This window comes from Leopardus geoffroyi, chromosome B3, assembly GCF_018350155.1.
Source record: "Leopardus geoffroyi isolate Oge1 chromosome B3, O.geoffroyi_Oge1_pat1.0, whole genome shotgun sequence".
Taxonomy (NCBI): domain Eukaryota; kingdom Metazoa; phylum Chordata; class Mammalia; order Carnivora; family Felidae; genus Leopardus; species Leopardus geoffroyi.
This window is the reverse complement of record NC_059337.1, coordinates 28,814,355-28,841,397: the sequence shown is the minus strand read 5'-3', so window position 1 is coordinate 28,841,397 and position 27,043 is coordinate 28,814,355. Positions and strand designations below refer to the sequence as shown.

At 38.0% G+C, this 27,043-nt stretch overlaps 1 protein-coding gene across 3 annotated transcripts in view; it reads right to left on the bottom strand.

Moving 5' to 3' along the window:
• The window catches only part of UBE2Q2 (ubiquitin conjugating enzyme E2 Q2), a 67,020-nt gene extending 40,244 nt beyond the window's left edge, over positions 1 to 26,776 (bottom strand). Inside the window, exons 1-4 of one of the 3 annotated variants that reach the window (XM_045448967.1) lie at positions 26,273 to 26,776; positions 14,670 to 14,771; positions 9,855 to 9,959; positions 2,455 to 2,511 (exon numbers count right to left, since the gene is read on the bottom strand). In XM_045448967.1, coding sequence (XP_045304923.1) covers positions 2,455 to 2,511; positions 9,855 to 9,959; positions 14,670 to 14,771; positions 26,273 to 26,461 — 453 coding nt within the window. In that variant the 5' untranslated portion in view covers positions 26,462 to 26,776. The remainder of the gene's footprint in view (positions 1 to 2,454; positions 2,512 to 9,854; positions 9,960 to 14,669; positions 14,772 to 26,272) is intronic. The other 2 variants (XM_045448968.1, XM_045448969.1) reach the window with 2 other exon arrangements.
• Positions 26,777 to 27,043: the final 267 nt, after the last annotated feature.

The window sequence follows — 27,043 nt, the reverse complement described above, 5'->3', positions numbered from 1 at the left end:
TCTGCCCCTCCCTTGCTCGTGCTTTCCTCTCAAATAAATAAACTTAAAAAAAAATGAAAAACTGAATATAAATCTCAATTATACTAAAATAAACACAGAAAAAAAGAGATTAGGACATAACTGAAATAACAATAGTTATTTCTAGAGATATTTAGTGCTTTTCCTTCTTTTCCAAGTTTTCTACAGTAAGCACCTACTGATTTTTGAAATTAGGAAAAAGTTAGATAAGAATTTGTGTTATATCCCTTGGTTAACATCTTTGATCACTACATCACTCTCCTCCCTCCTTTCCCATATCATCTATTCTTAAATCTATGAAGAACTTTTAAAATCATAACCTTTTTCTATTATCTTCTCTACTTCAACCACCAAAATCTCTAAAGGAGGAGTTGATACTTACTATTTCCATTTTTTTTAAGTTTATTTATTTTGGGGGGGGGGGATGAAGAAAGAGTGCATAAATGCTGGGGAGAGGCAGAAAGAGAATCCCAAGCAGATGCTGTCCACATTGTCAGCCCGAGGCCCGACTCGGGGCTTGGGCTTGGGGCTCAAAACCCACAAACCGTTAGATCATGACCTAAGTGGAAATCAAGAGTCTGACACTTAACCAACTATGACACCCAGGTGCCCTACTATCGCCATTTTTTAACCAAACTAACTCATTGTGATTTGTAGACCAGGCTAAAGATCACCTCCATCCAGACTCGGCGGTCTTTTTCTTAGACTCTCATCTCTTCAACCCCTATTATTATATTCCTTTCTTATTCAGACCCTGTCCATGACTCCATGTTTCATAGAGCTCCCTCCCCATGAAAGGTTTACACCTTTGTTCCATCCCACACTTATTTTCTTCAGAGTTCTCACAAATGTCCTTAGTCTGTATCTCCTCCTAAAACTTCAAAACTCAGCCACATTCCTATCCATAAATCTTCTCCACTTGAGTATTAATGATGAATTCTGTTCTGTGTGGATTATCTTTATAGAACAATGTTCTCAGCACACCTTTTTCTGTGTAAGGCCTTTTTCTCAATAGTCACACCAAAGATAAACATATTTGTCTCCAATTCAAGACTTTTAAGCCATCTGCTTTGCTAGTCAACCTTGCTTTCCTTCCATGACTCCAACACATCAATCTTAATCTCCCAAAAAGACAGCTTCAATGCACCTAAACACACCACGCCCAAGGTGCTTGGGACTTTTTACCATATTATTTTAGTTACCTAGATTATCTTCTATTCACCTATCTTAATCTGACATCTTTGAAGTCCAGGCTCCTGTCTTTCTAGATTTCTTTCCCTAAATGCTGCTGTCCCTTCTTTATATCATTTTGAAGGGAAAAATGAAAAGTACATAAACTTTTGAATGTCTACTTCATTGTACACTGAACCCATGGAAAAGGCTTAAAAACATGAAGTGCTTTTAACATTTAACTCTATCCCTAAAAAGTCACACAAATTACAAATTAGACGTTAAGGATTATTTTGCTCCCACACTGACAAAACAAACCCACAACTACTTCTTTAGTTTTAAGGCATTCTAAGAAGTGTATTTTACATTTAAGATTTTCCAAATCAAGAAAAGAAGGTAGTAACTTGAATTAACTCTAAGATCCAAAATGGAAAAGATATTTTAAAATCAAGACTGTGGAACTCAAATACCTTTTACGTGGTCAATGTAGAAACCTAGATCTCCACTCTGAAGTCTGCATTTAAACACAAAGCCTCAGAGCTGGAAAACCTCTAAAATTGTATCCGTGAGTGGCAATTAAACTGGTCTAAAGTCAAAGTCTTAGAATTTGCCCTACGAAATTCTTAGATGGTTTTTCAACAGGAGGTAGCTTTACTACTTCTAGTGAGTAGTCCCTGAAATGTTCTCAAACGCTCAAATTCAGAATTTTTTTTTCTATAATATTTATTTTGGGGGAGAGTGCAAGCGGGAGAGGGGCAGATAGAGGGGGCAGAGGATCTGAATTGGGTTCTGCGCGGACAGGCTGAAAGCAGCGAGCCCAATGTGGGGATCGAATTCACAAGCTGTGGAGATCATGACCTGAGCCAAAGTTGGATGCTTAACTGACTGAGCCACGTAGACCCCCATAAATTCAGAATTTTTAAAACTTAATAGTTGCTCTTCCTAAAAATAACCAAGTACAGGTTAAGTATTGATTACTATTAAACATAAATATTATTTTAATGCTAAATGTTAATAAGAGCTTTTATTTGTTAGGAAATCAAATCCAAAGACATCAGATAAGCGATTTGCTTAAAACCATTAAAGTTTTATCATTAATTAAAGCTAAAAGCAGACTTTAGAAATTACATTCAATTTCAAACACCATGTGCTTTGCATTATTCCACATTAACAAAGGCTTATAAAGGAGATTAGAGAATTATTAAAAATGTTCAAAAATGAAGATTTATTATTTATAAAATGTGATTTTTTACATAAAACACCTACTTCAGCCATCTCTTCCTCTTCCTCTTCTTCTGAAGTTACTTCTTCTGTTGTCCCATTCTGAAAAGGAAAAAGAATTTGCTAGGGCTACACAGAATAAGCACACACTGAGTACATTAGAAGACTTTAGGGACAAGCTATCATTCATCTGTCACTAAAATTCCACTAAAAGAACTCATTAAAGTTGAACATTTACTTTTAAATCCAGGTTTGATGTGACAAATAATATTTATCAGTTTTTTAAAAAGAAACAAATTTTGAACAATTCAACTTAATAGATGCTTTGGGAATAAACAAAGGCAATTAGTCAATTATAAAGCAAAACTTCAGAAAATTCTGAAACATTCTAAAGAAAACATTTTACTCATATGGCTATGTACATAAGGTTAAAGCTACTGACTTCTTCCACTTAAAATAAATATCCCAAACTTTGGTTTCCTTAAAATAGCTACCTTTTTAACTTTGAAAAGCCTGAATGTTTCCATAAATTCTACTGCCTTATATCTTAAAAGGTCAAATGTGTTAGTTATAAAGAAGTAGACCTTTCACAAAACTAAAAGTTATAAAATGATCACCATTTTACTATAGAGCCACTTTTCTTTTTTACATGTCATTTATCACAGAATACTTCTCTACAAGACACAATTTGCCACTCATTCACAAGGAACCTGATGGGGTTTTAGGAAGGACCTTCATAACTAGTTTTGGCAGAGCTCAAAAAGACAACTTTTCTAAACCAGAGCATAGTTGTCTACAATACAGTGGATAAAGTTAGAATGATTTTTCTTTCTTTCCAGAAATACTTGCTGTATTTGTTCCAACTACAGCTGGAACAAATTTATTAAGAGGCCTAACTTGATGGCCTCTTAAGTGTGGGTGTCAGAGCCAGAAAGAAAGGCACATTTTAAAAAATATAACTCAACACAGCAGCAAAATCACCTTTTCCTTTTACTCAGAGGAGTTGAAAAGTCTGCCTGCCAGAACCTCCCCATTCCCATGTCATAGGCAGAGCATAGGTGTACAAGTCGGGGGGGGAGGAGGCCATAGCAGAGAAGACTGACAATTGCAGAGGACAGTCACATCAACCATTGACAATGATCAATGGTATGCCTCATCTATGCAGATAGCCAAGTATTGCCAGATATTTGAAGAAAACCAGCAATCTGGGGGGGAAAAAAAAAGCACCAAGTTGAACAAACAGAACAGGTGACCTGAAGCATTATTAATGAAGAAAAAAAAACAAAAAAATCTAATTGGAATCTTTAGCAATACTTGAGAAGGTATTACATCCACAAAATATAAAAAAATTTCTGTGCAAAGGAAAAGGCAATTCTAGGAAATCAAAAAGATTCTATCAGGAAAAGAAAAAAAAGAAAAAAAAAAAAGAAAAAAAAAAAAAAAGATGAACAAGATGACCAAGTTGTGACATTGCTTTAGAACAATGGAGAAAAAGGATACAGGGAATGGGAGAGGAAGGGGTACAGAAAAAGAAGAGTTAAGGGAAATGGGAGATAGGAATACAGAGAATTAATATTCATCCACTGTTCATCCATAAGACTGAGGGAAAGAAATAAGAGACAAAGGCTGTCAAGCTAAAGAAAGACCTCAAATATGAAGTGGCTGTGAATGCCCCAAAGGAATATTGAAAAGTAAAATTCTGTACTTCACAGTTAAAAAAGAAGCAAAAAACACCTACCAATGTCCAAAAAGAAAAATTACAGAAAAAGAATCAGGCATCAGGATTTTCACCTGCAGCAATAAATCCTGGAAGATAAAAGTGTAAAGAACCTAGAAGAGACTCAATTATGAACTTAGAATTATGTATGTAGTTCCATCAGGACAGGCACGATTCCTGTGTTTCTTTCACCTCTGTATTCTCAGCACCTATGTAGAGTACTTTACACAGAGTCAGATAGGTAGGTGTTGAATAAATAATAAAAACAGATACTGAGTATTCAAGGAACACTCTCCATATACATTCCCAGAAATCCTTTCTAGAAATAAAAACAGAGGACATGATTCAGGGATATATTTTTGGAGGTGGGAAGCAACCATGGAATACAAGAAACGGCAATAAGCAAAGACATAATAACACCAATGGTTAAGTTGAAGCAATTGTTGATAATTCAGCTGGGAAGCCATATTCTCTGACCAGAGAAAAACTAAAAATAGCCCAAAAGCCACCTAAGAATGTTAAAAAATTTTTTCTAAAGAACTCTTAAGAAGAAATTGACCCTCATGTCCCAGTAATCCAACTTCTAAGTATGTGCCCAGAAAAATGCTTGCACAGGTGTCCCACGAATATAGAGAAGAATGAACATGGTAGCACTATTCCTTTTATTTTTTTTTTTCAATATATGAAGTTTATTGTCAAATTGGTTTCCATACAACACCCAGTGCTCATCCCAAAAGGTGCCCTTCTCAATACCCATCACCCACCCTCCCCTCCCTCCCACCCCCCATCAACCCTCAGTTTGTTCTCAGTTTTTAAGAGTCTCTTATGCTTTGGCTCTCTTCCGCTCTAACCTCTTTTTTTTTTTCCTTCCCCTCCCCCATGGGTTTCTGTTAAGTTTCTCAGGATCCACATAAGAGTGAAACCATATGGTATCTGTCTTTCTCTGTATGGCTTATTTCACTTAGCATCACACTCTCCAGTTCCATCCATGTTGCTACAAAGGGCCATATCTCATTCTTTCTCATTGCCACGTAGTACTCCATTGTGTATATAAACCACAATTTCTTTATCCATTCATCAGTTGATGGACATTTAGGCTCTTTCCATAATTTGGCTATTGTTGAGAGTGCTGCTATAAACATTGGGGTACAAGTGCCCCTATGCATCAGTACTCCTGTATCCCTGGGGTAGCACTATTCCTAACAGCAAGCTGGAATCAACTCCAATGGATAAAAATGTTATGGTGTATTCAAACAATGAAATACTGAAATGAAAAAGAACTCCAGCTACACATAATATGAATAAATTCAAAACAATGTTAAGCAAAAGACAGACATGAAAGAACACATATGACTCTTAACATGAAGCTTAAAAACAGACAACAGTAAACCACATTGTTCAGAAAGGTACATATAGATGATAAAACTAGAGAAAAGGAAAAGATTAGCATAGAAGGGAATGATTATCTGGAAGGAGCCTGCAAAAGGTTTCCAGTGCTATCAATAGTCTGTTTCTTCACATGGGTGGGGACTGGGTGGTCATTCCCAGGTATTCACTGTAACTATTACACTAAACTTATGGACAAAAGATGGAATCAAACCACTCAGGAAATACAAACTATTTAGAAAATAAATATACTACATTTTAAAACTTATGCAATGAAATCAAACAGCGCTAAGAAAATGTATACTTTTGTTAAAAAAGCAATTTAAATCACAATTATCCAATAAACTAGAGAAGCAAAAGGAGAGCTAAGACTCACACAAAAATAAAATTAGATTTAAAAAAATAAAAGGACTGATTCTTTCAAAAGACCAATAAAACAGACAAGCTTCTGGAAAGTAATCAACGATAAAGAAAACAACTTTAGAAATGAAAAGAGCTTCATAACCATAGATTCAAAAGTATAAATGAAGTCATCATTTTTTTAGAATCTAAAATTACTAAAACTGACTAAAGGAATGGAAAATATGAAAACTAATACATGGAAAAACATGGATCAGGCTCAGATTTTCATTTAAACCAGGGTTTCTCAACCTTGGAAGTACTGATAATTGGTGCTAGATAATTCTTTGTCATGTGGGACTGACCTGACATTGTAGCACATTTAGGAACATCCTTCTTCCCACAAAATGCCAACAGCACCCCCACCCAACCAGTTGTGACAACCAAAATTATCTCTGGATGTTTCCAGAGGCCTCATGAGAGGCAAAATTGGACCCTGCTGAAAATTTTATTTAAACTGCCCTCGATCTTAGAAAAAAACACACAAAGCTTACCAAGTCATCTTACAAGACTACATAACCTTGATACTGAAATGAAACACAAGAGCCTAAAAAGAAACAAATAAAAAGAAGTACATTACAATCGCACTTAAAGTAGAAAAAGCCAAAAATAAAGTCTTATCATATCCATCATGTCCCTCTGGCCGCCACCTATTCAGGTGCTGAGTATTTATTATGAATACAAGGATGATTCACAACTAGTAAATTTCATCACACAATTCACAAATTATATCTCTACATAGAATTATATGCACAATCATGAAAAACAAGGTAGATCTACATACACTGTGTCCATAATGTATTGTTAAGTGAGAAACCTAAGGTGCAGACATTCCAGAGAGAGAAAATTGAACATAGAACATACATATTTCTCCCATCTTCTCTCTTTCCTAAGTCTCCACTAAAATTATAGTGAATAAACCCTATATAAATACACAATGATAACAAAAAAGGAAGTGGGGCTACCAGCAGTAAACAATTCACTCATACTAGCATATGACAATACATGGAAGAATAGTAACTAATGGAACAAACAAGTAAAATAGGTTAGGGGATTATAGGAGGCTAATTTGTCCCAGAGCACGCTGGAGAGACTCAAGACTCTAAGACACCCAGTAACCTGGACAGCAGGAGTAATGAAGAAGCCAGAAAACAGATTAACCAAAAGCCTATACCCAGAACATATTGTCCAGTCCCCAAACACACTGCTCCCCCTTATGTCCTTAAGCAGAACCCAGGCAAACATATCTACCTTAAGCAGGAGATTAGAAGGTTTCATATCCAAACAAACCAAATAAACCAATTCCAGCCGCTATTTATTATTATACCAGGAAATACAGGTATATAATACAGGGCTGGGGAAATGGGGTTGGAAATCCCTTTAAATTCCTCCTAAAAAGCTATCAGTTGACAAGTCTTGGCCACAAATAACTCTCAGTCATCTTTTTAGTACCTCTCTAAAGGAATATATGAATAAGAAAGGAAGGAAAAAAAACAGAAATATGAATGAGCAATATAGAATAGATATTTGAGGAAAGTCTTCAAAAAGAAAAATTAAGACCAAGATGAACTAGAAAAAAAAACTTATTAAAGAGAAAATAGAGATGGTAGAGAGGGAGAGGTTAAGGGTAGCTTACCTTAAGGGTGGCTCCTTAAGGACACTTATGAATACAACTATAAATCAGAAATAAAATGCTATGAATAAAGAATAATCAGAGAACAAGAAAAAGCTCTTAGAATTTATGATATATCATTGAAGAGGACCTCCAATGAACCACATCCTTAGCATTCATCCCCTTATCTGGTCCCCTCCCAAAGCCAATCTGGGCTGGTCCCATGACTTGCTTTAACCAATAAATGTGGTAGAAATGACACTGGGCCAATTCCATATCTAAGCCTTAAAAAGGCCTGACAGCTTCTACTTTTGTGCTCTTGGAAGCCAAAAATTAAGAATTCTGACTACCTTCATGAATAAAGAGAAGTCAAAAGAAAGGGTCCATCCAAGAAGAGGATGAGACGCCATGAGAAAAGGTCTGGGTGAAGAAATACCAAGGTACCACACATATGAGTTAAAAGGCCATTCGGGACATTCCAGAGCAGTCATGTTTCCAAATGACTACCAGTCCCAGCCACTATCTGACTGTGCAAGTGAGGCCAGGAGAAAAAAAAAAAAAAACTGTCCAGCTAAGCCTAATCAACCCACACAATTGTAAGAAACAGAATAAACTAAGTTTGGGGTAACTGGTTAAGCAGCAATAAATCAAAACCAAAAAGTTATGCTGTCCAAATAATATATTCAAAAATTGAAGGAAAAAACTTCCAGAATTTTAAATTAAAAGATAGAGACAGAATATGGAGACAATATAAAAGATACAAGGACTCAAGTAAAGAGGTCTAAAATCCCATTAGTAGGCATTCCGAAAATGAACAAATAAAGAAAATGGAAAGGAGAAAGTTATCACAGAAAAAAATACAAGCACACTTAACCAAGGAGAAAGATTAAGGAGTCCACTTAGGAAAAAGACCCATCCATACTTAGTGTCCAGCAACAGGGCAGGGGGTGAGGGGGTGGGGGTGGGGGAGACAGACACCACAACTAAAAATACTCCATTGTAATATTTGAGAACATCAAGGAAAAGATGAACTCTTAAAAGTTTCCCAAGTTAAGCATAGAAGAGTAAGACTCAAAATGACATCAGGCTTAAACAGCACCATTGGCTAAAAGACGACAGTGCAGTCTTTGATATTCTGAGGGAAAATTATTTTCAACCTAGAACCACATATTCAACCAAACGATCAAATGTGACCATACAATGTAATAGTATGTAACGTTTATTGGGCATTTACTATGTGCCAGGCACTGCTCTAAATGATTTACATGTACTAACTCATTTAATCTTCCTAGTTTCTCCCAAATACAGGTACTACTACTATTTCCCTCATTTCACAAACAAATTGATGCACACAGTGGTTGGGTAATTATCGCAAGGTCAGACAGCTAATAAGCAGCAGAACCAAGATTCAAACCTATAGTGGTCTGGCCATATATTTTTAGATGTTAGAACTCAGAAAGTGTACTACTCCTTCATGCTAGGATTCTACTTGAGGATGTACTCAGGCAAAATGAGAAAGGGTAAGCAGAAAGGTAACATGAGATCAGGTAACAATGGATCCACACTAGCAGAGGAGACAAAAATTTCAAATGACAGCTACACAGCCAGACCAGAGAACAACCTGCTACGACTGGTGCAGAAGAACCAAAGGCTCCAGAGAGACAGAACAGAAAAGGGACAGAACACCACTTTCTAAACTAAGAATTATTATTATAAGGAGGATACTGCAAAAACAAAAAGCTCTTGAAAGAATGTCATAATAGAAAACTCTATACCACAAAGTCCCAATGATAAATAATAATTCATATGACTAAATATAACGGTGTTTTAGGAAGGGGAGATGGCCCAGAAGGTGGATGGTCTAAGAGCTAAATCCTTATCTACTTATAGTACAAAGTCAATAAATTAAGCCGTAAATAGGTAAATCTGGAAATCCAGAAAAATCAGAGGTGGTGGTGAACTAGTAGGCACTTCAATAACATTAGGGTTAGGCCTTAAGAAGCACAGATAGGCTTAAGGAGATGGCATTCCAGGTGAAGGTCAATGAATAGGCAAAGGCAAAAAACTGAAGAAGAAACAGTTATGGAAATCAGGAATGTTAACAAAGACAAAAAGGTAGCTGGTAGTCCGGGGGAGGCAGTTGTTTCCCTGGTAAGGTCATAGTAAATACCAGCAGCTCCAAAGACTAAAAAGATTATTTTTAGTACTTAAACAATTCAACAAGACTGACTTCTAAATAACTTGTATAATAAGAAGAAAAATTATCCTGGTTTTACTTTTGCTTGAGACAATTTATTTTAGCTCTTGAACACTAGAGAATTTTTACTTTACCTGACCCGTGGGTATTGGTTGATCTAGCATCTCAACATCCAGGAGCTTAGGAAGGTTATATAATCTGCAGAGTTCACATATCAACCACTTCAATTGCTGACGAAGCTACAAAACACATTTCAGTAAATAAGCATTATGTTAAAGAGCCCTTAGAAGACATGAATAATGCTATGACTATTGTAACCAATCCAGTAGGAAATGAAAAAGTTTGTTACTGCTGTTACAACTTACAGATAAAATAACAGTCTTTAAGAAATATTTTTAGGGGCTACTTGTATAAGAAAGTTACTATGGCCTGGGGCGCCTGGGTGACTCAGTCTGCTGAGTGTCTGACTTTGGTTCGGGTCATGATCCCACTGTTCATGAGTTGGAGCCCCGTGCCAGGCTCTGGGTTGACAGCTAAGAGCCTGGAGCCTGCTTTGGATTCTATGTCTCCCTCTCTGTCTCCGCTCACACTCGGTCTCTCTCGCTCTCAAAAATAAACTTTAAAAAAAGAAAAAAAGAGGGGCGCCTGGGTGGCGCAGTCGGTTAAGCGTCCGACTTCAGCCAGGTCACGATCTCGCAGTCCGTGAGTTCGAGCCCCGCGTCAGGCTCTGGGCTGATGGCTCAGAGCCTGGAGCCTGTTTCCGATTCTGTGTCTCCCTCTCTCTCTGCCCCTCCCCCGTTCATGCTCTGTCTCTCTCTGTCCCAAAAATAAATAAACGTTGAAAAAAAAAAAAAAAAGAGAAAGAAAGCTATGGCTAGAGTACAATCCCTACAACTAATACCTAGCAGAATGACAACAGCAAAAGTGCCTGAAGGAGAGCTCTAGACATTGTCCAATTTTCAGTTGCTAACTTCTTTTCTTAGAAACTTACAACTTCAGACAAGAATACATTTACATTAATGAGGCTACAAAATATAGAGGCAGTGTTGTTACACATGGGTTATCAAATTATACATTCCAGTCATATTCATTTACAAGTAGAGACAAATGTTGTCTAGCAGACAGACCCTTGGAATCTAGAGGAACTTGGATACAGCATCTAATTCCCTGAGTTTTTGAGGGTCCCCATCTATAAAACAAGGAAATTGAGAACTTCTTATAATGGTAAAGATTAAATAAAACCTGGGAAAACATTTGGCACTTAGTAGGTTCTTAAGCATTTGTCTTAAAAAAAAAAAAAAAAAAAAGGAAAAAACTCACTAGGAAAACTGCATGGAATAACTCAGTAAGTTCCCATTTTTACACCCAGGGTGTTTCGTAAATATATTTAAGCAAAGAAGCAAGGTAAATTACGTTTATGAACATGTCTTTCATTGTTGGAAACAAACAGTTTTTAATGTATAAGTTTAGGAATTGTGGTCTAAGAACCATGTTCAATACTTAGTAAACTTTACCTGGAACTAGTAAGGTAACTTATTTCACCTGGTCAGGAATAGTTTCCTGGATGTCTCTGACCAAGAAAAGAGATGAAGAAGCAGGTTTATGAAGGACTAAGAAAACAGAGGATTAAAATGGGTTAAACAAAGCAAAGAATAAGACTTTCCAAAGTAGTCAAAGGAACAAGCAGAAATCAGGAAAGCTGAACAGTAAATTAGGATTTAAAAAAAAATCCTCAAGCTTAAAAGGCAGCAAAGCTCCTGTGGATTTACCCCTCCAACAAGCTCTGCTTTAAGAACATAATGAAGATAAGAAAGGGAGACCTGGACACAGACCCAGCCACTCCAAGTCCTGGCAAAGAAGAGTGCTGTGGGAGTGCTGTGGGAAGAGCAGCAGTGTAGTAGAGTCATACCAAGCAACAGGAAAAACAGGGTTGTGTATCTTTCAGGAATTTCAGTTTCACCCTCCTCCCCCACCAATCCTCCCAAAAGCATTTGAAGGACGGAAGAAACTAAGATGGTTGGAAAAGATTTAAGAAATATTTAGAAGGTAGATGGACAGGTCTTAGAAACTTACTAGGTAGTTTGGGGAGGGGAGGTGTCAGGAAATATAGGTATAAAAAAGAACTTTTAGTTCCCAGTTTCAGGCACAGGTGTGTAAAGCTTCATTATTTCATTTTGTCCCACTCACAATCACAAAAGAGAGTTACTGAAGGGAAACTTGATGGGGGTGGTAGAGTACTTCCAGGCAGGTAAGTTTAAATTCAAATGTAATCATTTTTAACAGCCATGGCACATCCAAGTGAGATTCCCTGATCTATGTGATATATAAACAGTTATATGGGTTTGAAAACTTAGATAAATTTTAGCTAAAGATACAGATTTAGGAATCCCTGGAATATAGACTATGATTTAAATAACAGTAGTCAAAGAGATTTCTCAGAGAAAGCACAGAATGAGAAGAGGCAGACCAAGGGAGAAGAGCTCAGGGAAGACCAGGGGAAACAGGAGACAGTAAGTAATCTGATGCAAATCTTCGTAAGATTATCAGTTCCCAGAGGACAGGGATAGGACTTGACTTTTGTATCCACCACTTATCACAAAGCCTGGCATAGAAGCCAGTCAATTAAAAACAAAAACAAAAAAGCTTCCACGTGTTCTATTAACAGTTTCATGTATACACCCGGGGGGGGGGGGGGGGGGAGTATGCATAAACCCACATAGATAGCACAGATACAGTTTTTTGTTTACAACATTGTATGCGAAAGGGGCCAGGTTATAAACAATATTCAGTGCCTTGCTTGTTCACTGGTAGATCCTATAAAGTTGCATGTGTTTCTATGGAAAGACTGGCTGCATTCTTTTTAATTACAATATAATATTATATCATAAAACCATTAACAGTAATTTTTATTTAATCAGCTTTTTACTGGCAGACTTTAAGTAATAAAGGTTTGTTAAATGGAGAAATGTTTTAACAAGGGAACAATCAACAGTTTCTAAATGGTGCAGAGAGATCAATGTTAGGGTTAAAGGAGTCCCTGGATTTAGCAACTAGAGATAAAAAATCTTGGTTCAACAATGAAGACAGAATCCAGATTATAATAAAAGAAGTAAAGCAAAGGTAAGGAAATACAGCTTATTCTGTCAAGAAACTAGGTTATAAAATAACTGGCAGAGACTATTAACAGTAGAGGGTGATTTGGTTTTTGTCTTTTATGTAAATATATTAATTTTTTAGAATAAAATGAGGCCCAATTTTATGCTGTCATTTTGAGTATTTTTGGACGAAAAGTTTTAGATACTGAAAAATAACCCAGTCATTTCTACTATTATAAAACTTACACCTTTAGATCTTTTCAGAGGTAACCTCCTAAAGGAGATAGCAGTAAGGATGCTATCTTTCCCTGTCCTGTCACTCCCCTGGTACAGATGTGAATATGTGTGTCTAGCTTTTTACTTTTACCTCTAACCTTCATGGCTCTCCAGATCGGCCTTTTTTTTTTTTTTTTTTTTTTTTAGTTTGTTTATTTTGAGAGAGAGAGAGAGAGAGAGAGAGCGCGCGCGAGCGAGAGCGGGGGAAGGGCAGAGAGCGAGAATTCCAGGCAGGCCCCTCAATGTCAGCACAGAGCCCCATGTGGGGCTCAAAGCCACAAACCAAGAGTTCATGACCTGAGCCAAAACCAAGAGTCTGAGGCTCTGAGCCACCCAGGGTGCCCCCAACCTACTTGTAAAATACCCTTCAAACTGATGTTTTTCTGTTAATTTTAAGCATAAATGTGTTTAAACCACCTATAACTCATTTTGACAAAAATCTGAGGTAAGATTCTAACTTTGCCCAATGGTCAGTTCTCCCAATAGTATTCATAGAATAATCTACCCTTTCCTTTTATTTTAACTCATTTTAACTTATTGTGAATTATCAATTTCATGACTCTGTTTCTAAACTTCTATTGTCTTTGTCCAGTCCAGTGCCAGTATACAATATTTTTATTTAATATCTTTTGGACAACTCTCATTACTTTTTTCAACTATTATTTTTTTATTATTTACTCTTTAAAACAAACTTTAGAGTCATTTTGCAAAGTTCCAAAAATAAGACTATTGGGATTTTTAGGGGAATTAACTGCATTCAATTTATAAATTAACATGAAGCTATGGAGATAATTGACATTTATAATACGGAGTCTACCCATCTAGGAACACAGTAGTCAAGTCTTCCATGTTAATTTTAATAAAGGATATAAAACTGTATAGAATATGACCTCAACTACTTAGAGTCTATGTATTTTACTAGCAAGAGAAAAAATACTGCTAGAAAATAGCTATCATTGTCAACAGTGGTTATATCAGGCAAAAATATTGTAAAGGATTTTTATTTCCCTTCATTTACTAAGTTCTCTTACAATAGTTGCTTAGTTTTATAATAAAAAAGTTGTTATTTTTTTTTTTTTTTTTTTTTTGTAAAATGGAAAGTTACATTTCTTGGTACATTAAAAAAAAACCCAAAAAATCAAAAACACTTTTTCTGGCTTTTACTGCAGTTACAGACTCCTGACAGAGAAAGCAATTCCCTAACACTAGCATTGATGTCATTCTAGCATTATTTACCCTCACATCCACCTCAGTTCTTTTTCCCTTTTTCTACCTTTTACTTTGGGTAGTGATCCCTACCAAAAATGCTTGGTTGGTTTAATAATCACAATTCATTGAAAAGAGACCACTTAATTCATCTAAATTAAAGCTTAACTTATGGGGGATAAAAAAGATAAATCAGGTAGTAAATAGAATTTGAAGGCCAGAAAACAAACAAACAAAACTGGTCTTCAGCTCCTTTAAGATTATCAAATAATCATTAATCAGACTTTTTTTTATTATATGATCTCTTAACACCTAAGTTCTATATATAATGTTTTTGAGGAAAAAAGAAAGTAGCTTGGCTTATTTTCTCACCGAATTGTTGTTCTTAGTGTCTTCTAGACGTTCCAGCACTGATGTCAGATTTGGGTCATCGGAGTCCACAAACCATATTGGTGAAGAAGACGGGTAAGATTCCTATTACAAAGACACCTATGTTAAACACATTTTCATACTGACTAACCTAGATATGCAAATACACTACACCACCCACCAAATAGCACAATGACCATGGATTTAAGTAAAATATATCAGGGGGAAGAAAAGCAACACATTAACATCTATGTCTGGAGAAAAGTTTCTTTTTATGGATATTTTTTAAAACAAAGTTTTATGGTATAATCTTGCCTGCTCTATGTCAGATAGTCTATAAATTTAAAATCAAACAAAAAGAGTTTACCCAGCAAGCAGTAGCATTTAGAATAGAAAATAATACACTGCAAAAGTTATGTTTTATCAAAAGCTGAAAAAAAAAAAAACCAAAATGGTACTCAAGCACCAGGAAGATGGACTTCCTTCCCTACAAAGAATGGTCAATCATGGCCTGGATTCTCCAGCTTTAACATTTTTTTAAGGGCTTTAAAATCTGGAATCATAAATAAATCCCTCAAAAAGCAAAAACAAAAAACAAAAAAAAATTAAAAACAAAAAACCTCACAACCTTGAAGTATAATCTATAAATTTAAACCATACTTACTTTTGCCTTTTAATATAAGAAAGCTACATTTAAAAAAAAAATTTTTTAACATTTATTTATTTTTGAGAGACAGAGAGTGAGCAAGGGAAGGGCAGAGAGAGAGGGAGACACAAAACCTGAAGCAGGCTCCAGGCTCTGAGCTGTCAGTACAGAGCCCAATGCAGGGCCCAAACCCAAAACCGGGAAATCATGACCTGAGCTGAAGTTCAATGCTTAACCGACTGAGCCACCCAGGCAGCCGGAAAGCTACATTTCTAAACTTTATCTAGATGAGATCTAACTCCATTTTTAAAGGTAAAGCAAAGGAGTACAAACTAGGCACATGTTTTTAAATCCATATAGACGTTAAAATGCTTTTTAAAAATCTCACTATACTCTCTGAGCAATTATAGAAGTTACTTTAAGTTTTTCTCCATTAGAAAATTGGCCCTAAAAAAAATTAAAAATTAAAACAAAAATCCCATTTAATTTTGCCTTTTTCCTAATAATTTTCATCCCTTCTCAGACTATAGAGAGGGATGTGGTTTCCAAAGGAACAGATCTCTTTAATTAGGTTAAGGTTATTTCCTAAATATAGCCAGTGTTAGAAGGCAGAACAAACAGCAATATAGTGACCATATGCTACATACAGCTTTCACTTGCCATTAGAAGATGGGCTTTTGAGACAGGCATTCTTCTTGTATAGCCACTGTCTGTGTGCTACAGCTCAGAGGTCAATGATGTTCTTTAACACTGTAGTGAGCAACCTCTAAAACAGTCCCAATCATCCTAACCTGGTAATTCCCTCCCCTAGACCTAATGACTCACTTTTAACAAACACTACATCAAATAATGGGATGTCATCTCTAGGATTAGGTGACAAAAAGATGAGAACTTCTGTGTTGCTCACCCTCTCCTGCTCTTTTCATTTTTTTCTGACTGAAGCCATCTCCCTATTGAGAGGCAAGAGACAGTGCAGCCTCTGACCAACTGCCAGCTAGAAACTGCAGCCCTCAGACCTGAGGCCTGTAAGATTAATCCTACCAAAAACGATATGAATGAGATTGGAGACAGATCCTCTCCCAGTCTCACTTTGAGAGCACTGCAGCACTAGTCAACCCCTTTACTGTCTTGTGAGAGATCGGAGCCAGGGAACCTGATAAACCATGCTCAGATTCCTGACCCACAGAAACTGAGATAATTTTTGCTGTTTTAGGCTGCTAATTTTGTTACAGAGCAATATATAACTAACTCGAGTTCCATAAAATTCCAACATTTTATTCCATTGCAAACTGGGTACTATCAAGAAATGCTAGTTATGTATTTTTAAAAGCACAATTACATATGTTGATTTTTAAAAGTTAATGAACAAAGCACATGCTTTCACCTACTAATAGATATTTACTTTGTTCATTTGTACTGTTTTCTATTGCAAATTAGGGAAAAGTCCTTAATACTAGATACTAGCAACAGAACAACTAGATTCTAGGCATGGAAAAACAATTTTGCAGAACAGGATTAAAGCAGCATTGCTTTAAGAACTATAATCTCAATTACATTATAGTTCAAGCCAAACGGAACAGAGTATTTTTAAAGCACTTTACCAAGTATTCTTTGAAGAACAAAAAAATGTACTGAAGGAGGATATCATTGTATCTATTTGGTAATGGTTTATTTTGTTTTCCCACTCCTCTAATTCTCATGGTGTCCCAAATCTCTACACAGACAAAAAGAAACTTGGTCTTCAAAATTAATCCTATTCTCAAAGAAAACTATTTATCGAGTATTGCATTTTCTTCTTCAAATTCTTCAGCCAAGTTTAGGAACATACCACTAGACCTTAGTTTTGTATTTGCAACCTTAAAAACAACAGTAACAACAACAAAACCTAGATTTAGAATTTCACTGTGTAGATTACTTCTACATAAGCAAAATAAAATATATGAACTGTTGCTCTGGACTAAAACCCCTTAAAACCATATTATGAGAACTGTAACAACAAAAATTATTGAGACCAGTTACCACCCATGACATGTTCTTCCATTCCTATACATAAGAAGGTAGGATATGTAGTTGATCTAAGCAACTATGTCAACAATTTTCAAAGCGGGGCCCTTGAACTCCTAGGTCCAAACTACTTCAAGAATATAAACTGCCTTTTTCAATGTATTGACATTTACACTAAAGGTATGCATACAATGGTGTGTAAAACTGGTGGAACCTTAGCACAAATAAAGACAGTGACACCAAACTATACTTATGGTCATGGTATTCTTCACCACTATGCATTCAAGATATTTAAAGCACAAAGAAAAAGGGTGTTTTAGTTAAGATTATCTGTGAAGAAGTTATTTTACTAAACCTCAAATCCTTACATAGGTCTTTTTAATATGCCAACTGATGAAATGGAATGCACACATGAAAACTCCTACAGAATACTTGAGAAAAAGCATTTACGTGACCGAGCTGTGAAGTAAACTAACCACTTTAATGGAACACCAATTTTACTCGAAAGGATGACTGACAGACAATGGTTATCTCAACTTGGGTTTTTGACAGAGGTTTTCTCAAAAAAAAAAAAAAAAAAGAAAGTGTTATTTCAAGGAAAACAAAGGACAGTATTTATTATTGCCAATAATAAAATTCAAGCTTTCAAGCAAAAATTAGAATTTTTGAAAACCTGTATCTACCACCATGAGCTGGAGAGCTTTATCTTAACATAATGCTTTCATGTTATATAATAAACATATCAACATTTAGAAGATTTCAGTGAACGTATTTTCCAAATAACCAATGGATGTTATAAATCATGCAAGGGGGCAGGGGATGGGCTAAATGGGTGATGGGCATTAAGGAGGGCACTTGTCTTGATGAGCACTGGGTATTACATGTAGGTGATGAAAATTCTACTCCTGAGGCTATTATACTATATGTTAACTAACTAGAATTTAAATAAAAATTTTTGGGGAAAAAAAAAACATGCAAGAGTAGAAGATCCATCCATTCACAGTTCAAGAAAAACCTAATTTTGGTGAAGTATTCAAAAAGAATAACTATAATTGCTTAAATGGCTATTAAAATATTTCTACTTTTCCAACCAAGTGTCTGTGAGAGGCTGAATTTTCTTCATATTTCATTCAAAACAACATATCCCCACAGAGTGAATGTAGAAAGAAATGACAGGCCAGACATCAAAGACATTTATCAGAAATGTAAAATTATGCCACTATTCTCACTAAAATGTTTTGGTGTAGAAAATGTACCATTTTTCATAATAATATTTTTATTAACATGTAATGGGTTTATTTCAATGAATATTTTAAATATTTGTTTTAATTTCTAATGATAAATATTAACATATAACCTACAAAAACAAAGGCTCCTTGGGCCCTCAGTATACTTTTAAATAGTTTAAAGGAATCTGGACTCCAAAAAGAAGAGCTAACTTCTCCACACCTCCTCCCACTTGGCCCAGAATGTCTTCCTTGGAAGAAACATCCCTTCACCATTCTATATTAACCGATGTGGTTCCACTGGAGCTAGTTTTCTTAACTCCTTCCCATCCTCCTACCTCTTTCCCTTGACTCAAAACTTGGTCACAGGGCTCTAATGAGCCCATTCCACTCCCAGTGATTAGCGGTCAGGTGGGCTTAACCAGGCAAATCTAGGTTTTCTCTGGGACTAAAATTCTCTTTCTGGAAGATCTGGAGTCTTAAGGACAATGCTGGCCAGCCTGGGGTAGCCAGCATTTATCTTACCGAAACAAAAAGGGTTTATGTAAACCCTTTTCTAAAAGGTCATAGATACTAGTATTTTCTGCCATGACTTGAGACTGCACACTTGCTAACATTTTTGCCAATCTGTTAAATAAAAGGTTCTACCTGGAAAGGGAAAAAAGTTCCTATACAATGTAATTTGTTAGAGCTCCAGAAGACCAGTTCATCAGTAAGAATGGAATGCCATCACTTCTAGGAAAGTCTCAAAGGATAATGTCCTCCATGCACAAGAATTTAGCTCTAGCTATTTATGTCCAAAACATTACTTAAAATAGAAAAAAAAAAAAAAACAATAGAAATCACCTATACGTCCAATACCAGGAAACATGACAAACTCCATGTTACAGTCCTACAATAGAACACCACATGATAATGGAGGACATTATAGAGGAATAACTTATGACAGATCTACAATTCTGTCAAGTAAAAAAACAGATTACAAAACAATCTGACATTTAAGGGAGAGGAAATCTATATAAGCATAGGAGAAAAGACAAGATATATATCAAAAATTTGATAGTAGTGTCTTCTGAGTGGTAAAATTACAGGTGATTTTTTTTTCCCATTTGTGCTTATCTGGTTTCTCAATTTCTTACAATAATAATGTCTTGTTTTCTACATTATAAAACATCCACCACCACCACCTCTGGAAACTAAGCGTGCACAAACTTTGCATCACGTTCAAGGTTTGTTCAGTGTAATATTTAAAAGACAATCTACTTCGGGGATGCCTGGGTAACTCAGCCGGTTAAGTGTCTGACTCCTGGTTTGGGCTTAGGTCATGATCTCATGGTTCCAGGGGTTTGAGCCTCAAGTCAGGCTCGGTGCTGACAGTACAGAGCCTCCTTGGGATTCTCTCCCTCTCTCTCCACCCCACACCCCTGCTCCTGCTTGTGTTTCTCTTTCTCTCAAAATAAACTTAAAAAAAAAAAAAAAAAAAGACAATCTACGTCGAACAGCATCCAAAATTATGACCAATAGATTTAAATCTAAGCATACGCTCAATCTCTCAAATATATGAAGCATTTTAATTTTTACAACTAAACATTGTATATCTTGAAAAGATAGTTTCTTTACTATTTCTCTTTAAAATAACCCACAATGTGCCAATTTTAAGCACTTGGATGGTGCTCAAAAATCTCAATATAAGTTCAAGCAGTTTTCTTTACATTGTATGTTTCAGTGCTTATAACACAGCTCTTTTTCACCAGAGTTATGAAAATTTTAGACTTAAATAAACAATTATCTAGGCATCTAATTACTCAGGACCTTTTTTCCTCCTGTTCTATTAGTTGTATCAGGCTTGCAGGATGAAGTTGTCTGTGACCACCACCATAAAGGTTATAAGGGAACACATTTTCAAACAAGTTCATCACCACTACCATTATCACCATAAAATGTTACATTATCTTAATCTGAGGCAACACAACTCAAGGTTAATCAAACCAACCTCTTAGCCCGTCATTGCTTATGAAAATTAGGTCTAATTCAGAAATAACTTGTGTCTACTTTCTACGTAAATCCACTAAGAGATCAAAGTGTGGCTCAACATTAAGCACCAGCCAGCAAAACTGCCTGCCAGGCTGCTCAGTTTCTGCTATCTTTCCAAATAATAGAACATAGAACATGGCCATCTCCAAGGACTTCATAACTTTTTGAAAACTGGTGCACACAACTTTTTGTTGAAGGTTCAGAGGTATAACAGTTGTAATTCTTCCAGAGTCCAGTTATGAGACACACTACTTTCACATTCTGTTGTTCAGTTAATGTCGGGTGGAGAACAAAACTGACAGAATTACCTTATAGGACCCTAATAAAAGTCTAACTGCTCTGACATTAAAAAAATAAAAAGCTACCAAAAAAAAGAAATTACTCCCTGCTAATCATTTTATAAGTACACAACTAAGTAACATGATCGGAGCCCACAAAAGCAGAATGAAAAATCTAATACCTGGTGAAAAGAAAAATATACACATACCCTGTGATCTGAAAAATACTTAAGTGTTCTGAGTAGCAAATTACAGCTAATCAAAACATCACTGTAAGTAAACTGAGGCAGAGAAAGTAAAGGTGCTTAAGAAGAGTCAAACCACCAAATGTGCAGAAACCACTAGACAGTTTCCTTGGTCTGGAGTCTGCTTTGTCTTTCAGAATAATCTTTTAGAAGAGAACACAGAACACTGTTACAACAGCCTTGGAAAAGGGAACTCTGGTTCATCACTCTGGCTCTCCAGGAATGCTTTACTTTTGGCAGGGACTGTTTGTCAATTCAATTCCCCACCCCTCAACTAGCTGACATTTATCTAATACTATCCTTTTCCAGGTCTAAGGAAGTTTAACAAAAAATCAAGTTACTAAGGGTATACACCATTCATAAAATGGAAACCTAAGTCTCCTCTTCATGTATCTGTTCTTTCAAGGGCGGGCATAAAAATGGGGATAAAGGAGGATAGATAGATAACAACTAGGAATTTGACTCTATACTATAAATTGGTCAGATGAATGGAAACAATGATTCCTCTGACCCGAAAGTACCACTAAGGTGTTCAACATGATGGTTCTGCTATTTCCAAACGATTCTCCAGGAGTTCAATTTGGAAAAGTAATCTGTCCCAGGAGGGCAGACCAAAGAAAAAGTCTTGGACTCTTTAACCAAGTTATTCATGATTTCCTTTGTATAGCCTTGATGGGGCTACTTTTTAATCAGTGTAAAGACTAGAAACATGAAAAATTAAGAAATTAACAGCACTGATTTATTTCCCATGTAAATCTGTTAGAAAGCACTTTTCAAAATAAAATGTTATTCAGCCATCAATTTCATAACTGTAGAGGACATTATTCTTGATAAAGAGCTTTCCTATATAAGCTTTCAAGCAGGACAAAAAAGTATTATCTACTTTATAGAAAAATACAGTACAGGAAGTGATTTGCTTAAGGTCCCAGCTACTAAGTATAGACTAAACCTTCTTCTCTCACCTAAACTCCAAGCTCTAACATTTGTTATTTTAGTGTCTGGCTGTGGGGGCAGGGAATGGAAGGGAATTTTTCACAATGATGAACAGAAATGTAATTAGCGAAACAAAAAAATGTGCTACCACACATTTTACCACTGGCAAATAGTCACCACTCATGCAGAAAGAGTAATGGTTTATGCTACCCAAACAATAAAAGTATGAAGTTTTATTTGTTTACCAGCTAATTTACATCCTGGGGGGGATTTTTCACTCTGAAACAGTGATTCCCTACCAAGAGTTGCCAGATGCCAAGAAGTCCATAAAAGGAGTAGTGGAGTTGCCAAGTCACGTTAGATATTTCAAAAGGACTAAAAGAAAGCCATGTATTAGCTCCCAATAAGGCCACGCAGGTTATTAAGACAAGCTGCTTTGCTTTTAGGTGTGAGCATAACAACTGGATGTTAGTGCTAACTAGCTATTAGATGTTTGCATGACACTCCTTCATATCAGGAATTCACAGAAAACAGTAAGAAAGACTCATTGAGATTGAAAATAGCATTCTTTCCCTTCATATTTAAGATTAGGACAGATTTATATAACAGGAAAAGATTTAGTTCAATTCCTTTGGCTTATACAGTAAAACATCTGTTTTGTTTTTTACTTCTTAAACCTTTCATATGAAGTCAAATTACAGATTTCCTATCTAGTGACCTTTTAAATCTTAACAATTGTGGGTAGAGAGACAGAGAGAGAGCGCGCGCGCAAAGAGGGCAGAAGGGAAGAGAATCCCAAGCAGAATCCACACTCAAGCACAGAGCCCAACATGGGGCTTGATCCTAGGACCACAAGCTGAGCTGAAATCAACAGCGGGATGCTCAACTGACTGAGCCACTCAGGTGCCCCTAAATATTTAAATATTTCTTGATGTTACATCTGCACTTTTGACAAACTCTTTGCGGTTAACTTACACAGTAGTTAAGATTTTTGTTCAAACAGAATATAGCTAAAATGGTGGCCTTATAGCCAATAGAACAGATATTTACTGAGCATTTACTGAGTGGAAGATAAAAAGCATAATTATAGACTGTTCTTCCCTGCCATCATAAAAAAAAAAGACAATCATCTAAAACTATTATAAACAAAACATAAGAAAACAAGGGGCATCGGGGTGGCTCAGTTCGTTGGGCATCCGATTTTTGGCTCAGGTCATGATCTCACAATTCGTGGGTTCAAGCCCCACGTCAGGCTCTATGCTGACAAGCTCGGAGCCTGAAACCTGCTTCAGATTCTGTGTCTCCCTCTCTCTCAAAAATAAACATTTAAAAAACATGTAAAAAACAACAACAACAGAACCCAAACAGTAAATAGTAAGGTCTACAGAAGGGAGGAAGGGAAAATAAACACTAGCATAAACTGAATATAAACTCATAGAAGAGCCTTGAGGGATGGTCAGACATGGAAAGACAGATTGGAGTGGGGTATGGGGCACATTCCATCTTGGAAAAACTTATGCAGAAACCTGAAAGAAAAAGGGGGCACAGTATCTTTAGAAAATTATTCAGAAACTGGCATGCATGAGTGTAAGGAAACAACTGGTGAGGTACTACTCACTCAAATGTTAAAGAAACTACATAAGTATGCTTCTTGGTGAGCAATGGAAAAGACAGTCTGGTATACAGCAGAGCTCAATAAATATTTGGGAATAAGAGAAAATAAGAAAAATTAAAGAATAGATCAAACTCATTACTTTTTTTTAAGAGCTATAACCTTGTAGAGAATAGCAATTCACAAACACAGTAGATACGTGTGGCATTTGAAATCCAATTCCATTTTTCTTTGCTCTTTCCCTCTAAAAAATGGCATGGACACTAGCAAGCCATTCAGATTTTATAAAAACACTTACCTATGCTTAAAGGGTCTTTATCTTTTAGAGATACTCACTGAAATATTTACAGATGAAGTGACAGGTCAAGAACCTGCTTCAGAATAATGTGAGGTGGGGTACAGATGAAATAAGATTGGCTAAAAATTTATCACTGTTGCGGCTGAGTACATGGAGGTTCTCCACACTATTCAACTTCTGTGTATGTTTGATGTTTGTCCACAAAAAGTTAATACACATTCATACACACTGAGCTTCCATCATGATAATTATCTTTGGATAATATCTGTCATAACTTTGAGTAGTTTCTACTATGGTACCATTATATCAGTCCCTACCAAATCCTCCTTTCACTGGGTGTCTCTAATTCACTCCTTGTTCCACTTCCTAATCCGGGTCCTCACTCAATACTTTGTGTGCAGCTTACTCCTATCAGCCTATTGTATGGTTCTCAATGTGGGCACTGCTGGCATTTGAAGAGGAATAATTCTTTGTTGTGGCAGACTGAACATTACAAGACATCTGGCATCCATGGACCCCTGGCACTAAATGCCAGCACAGCAGCACCACCATCCTACAAGCGATTGAGATAACCTAAACCATACATACACATTTCCTAATATCACACACTAATTAAACCTGTAGTGAACTACTCCTAGTGCTAGATGGGAAACACATTTTTCCAACTTACTACCTCAGTGATTTAGTAGCTCCCCACAGCCTACAAGTTCAGTACCCTATCATGCAAACCAGCCCTACCTTTTCCTGGTCATACCCCCAACTTCAACCAGAATAATCACCATGCAGGCCAGTCTCCATCATGGTCACTACTACTTCCTATTTCCCATCCTTGGAAAATCTTCTCCTTTACCAGCCTCTATCCCCATAATTTGTCAACTCCTAAGCAAAGCACATTTTCTCAAGCTTTGGTGTTTTGGGATTGCATTTCTCTGCTTAAAATGCACTTCCACTCCAAGATTCAACTCACCTGTGGCAGCCCAACTCCACTGTCAGCCTCTCACCAAAGCTTTCTCTGAAGCACCACCCCACGACCAAACTCAAAATTAATTGCTCTTTGGCTTTCAGAATGACACCACAGAACCTGGTAACACTTTGTTATATGAAACTCTTCCCCTAAGATTTAGTTCTGAAAGCAGGGAATGCGTGGTCCAGTTTTGCAGAAACCAGTCAAAACCTAGAACAGAACACCTATATGTTCAATAGATGGCTTCTCTCCTCAGTACAGCACTTGTTATTTTTCTTTCAAAAATACACCCTATTCCCCCCCCAGATATTCTTTCTGAAAATTATTTTAAGGTCAATTATCATAACTTTAAGGCCTTTCCAAACTCTGGAGTACCGGGCACACTTTAGGCACCTGAGTAGCCAGGTGCCTAAAGGCACCAAAAGGACTTCACCAAAAGGAATCAAAGACACGAAACTTGAAGGAACATGAGACTACCACCTTGACTCCTGTTATAAGGACCATCCATATTCTGCAGTTTGTAACAATACCCTAAATCAATTTCACCACAGTTTAATCACACACGGTCACGAAAAACATTCAATATTTCAATTATCTTACCAAGTCCCGGGTTTCTAACAAGCTTCCAACTTGAAAGAGTAAGCTTTAAATCGTCTTTTTGGCTTTGGGCAACCTTTTGGCTGCAAATAACTCATTACTTACACACAGGAGGAGCTACGTAAGCAAACACGGATACCACCACCTGCCGAATCCAGGTACAAAGCACCTTTCAGAAACACGTACGCACAGAGCCAGGCCAGCAGGAAGGGGATAATTCAAACAGTACCAGAGGCTGCATTCTAAACTTTTTTCCCCTCGAATGCATCAGTTTTCAATAGCAGTTTTTCCTAACACAAACTTAAAAATAATTGGGTGAAGATGCAGGACCAGGAAAACCTGACTGAAGAGTAAGGCGTTAAAACTGGAGGGCCCTTCCCCGCCGGGGTTCAAATAGCCATAGCCGACCGGCCTCGCGTGGCCCCGGGAGCAGGCCGGCGGTGGGGAGCCATGGCGACCCGGCGAGGGAAAGGGCCGCCGCAATCTCCCAACCCGAAGCGCGGAGACGGGAACCTACGGGGACCAGCCCCAAACCCAGACCCGCGGAAAAAGCTGAGAAATGCGCCGCCCGCCTCCTCCCACCCAAGCCTGGAGCCTGCAAGGCTGGGCCTGGGCTGGGCCCCTTGCCGGGGGAAAGGGGCGGATTCGCCCCGCCCGGGGACCCGGGAACCAAGGGGCCTCTACAGGACCGACTCCCCTTTGTCCGGGAACTCAGGGGACCCCTTTCCGCCTTCGCCTGGCTCCGAGGGGCTGAGCCCGGGCGCCTCACCGTGATGTTGCAATGGAGTGTGAGCGGCGGCGGCGGCGAGTGTAGGCTGCCGGGCGGTGCCGCAGGCGGCAGCAGGAACTGGCAATGGAGCTCGTCCAGCTTCCAGCTGACGATGCGGAATCGCTCGTGGTTCTTATCGAAGATGGACGCCAGGAACTTCAGCTCTGCCTTAAGCCCTGACACGGACATCTTCCCCTCATCTCCGGCAGGAGGGGTGCGAAAGGGGAGCCGGGCCCGGGGCCGCCGTCACGGCCGCGACCGCCCCGCAGGGCCGGTCCGGGACCGCGCTCTTGCGGCTCCGCCTCTCCCCGCCGCCGAGGCCCGCGTGGGATGGCGGCTGAAAATGGCTAGGGACACCGAGGCCTCGGCCAGCAACTGTGTAGCGGGCGGCCGGAGCGGCTGCTCTCTTTGTAACTGACTCTGCCGGCAGGGGACCGCGGCCCCGCGGCTTAAAAGGGCAACAGCGACACCGCCCCCGCTACCGACTGGGAAAGGGCTGCCCCCACCCCGCCCCCATCCCCTCCCCGCCCCGGCGCGCCCCGCGCGCCCCTGTTCCGGCGCGTGCACGCGGCCTGCGCGCGGGCCCGCCTGGCCGCCCCCTCCTCGCCGTGACCCAACCCTCTTCCTCCCCAGCCCATCTGCTGCGCCCCTCGTGCTCTAAGACGCGAGGCTTGGGGCCAGCTGGCTCCCAGGTCCCTGAGCACCTGGAGGAGCAGGAGACCCCTGCGCGCCCCCGCTTCCAAGCCTGGGGCGGGCCACGTGCGCGGCCTA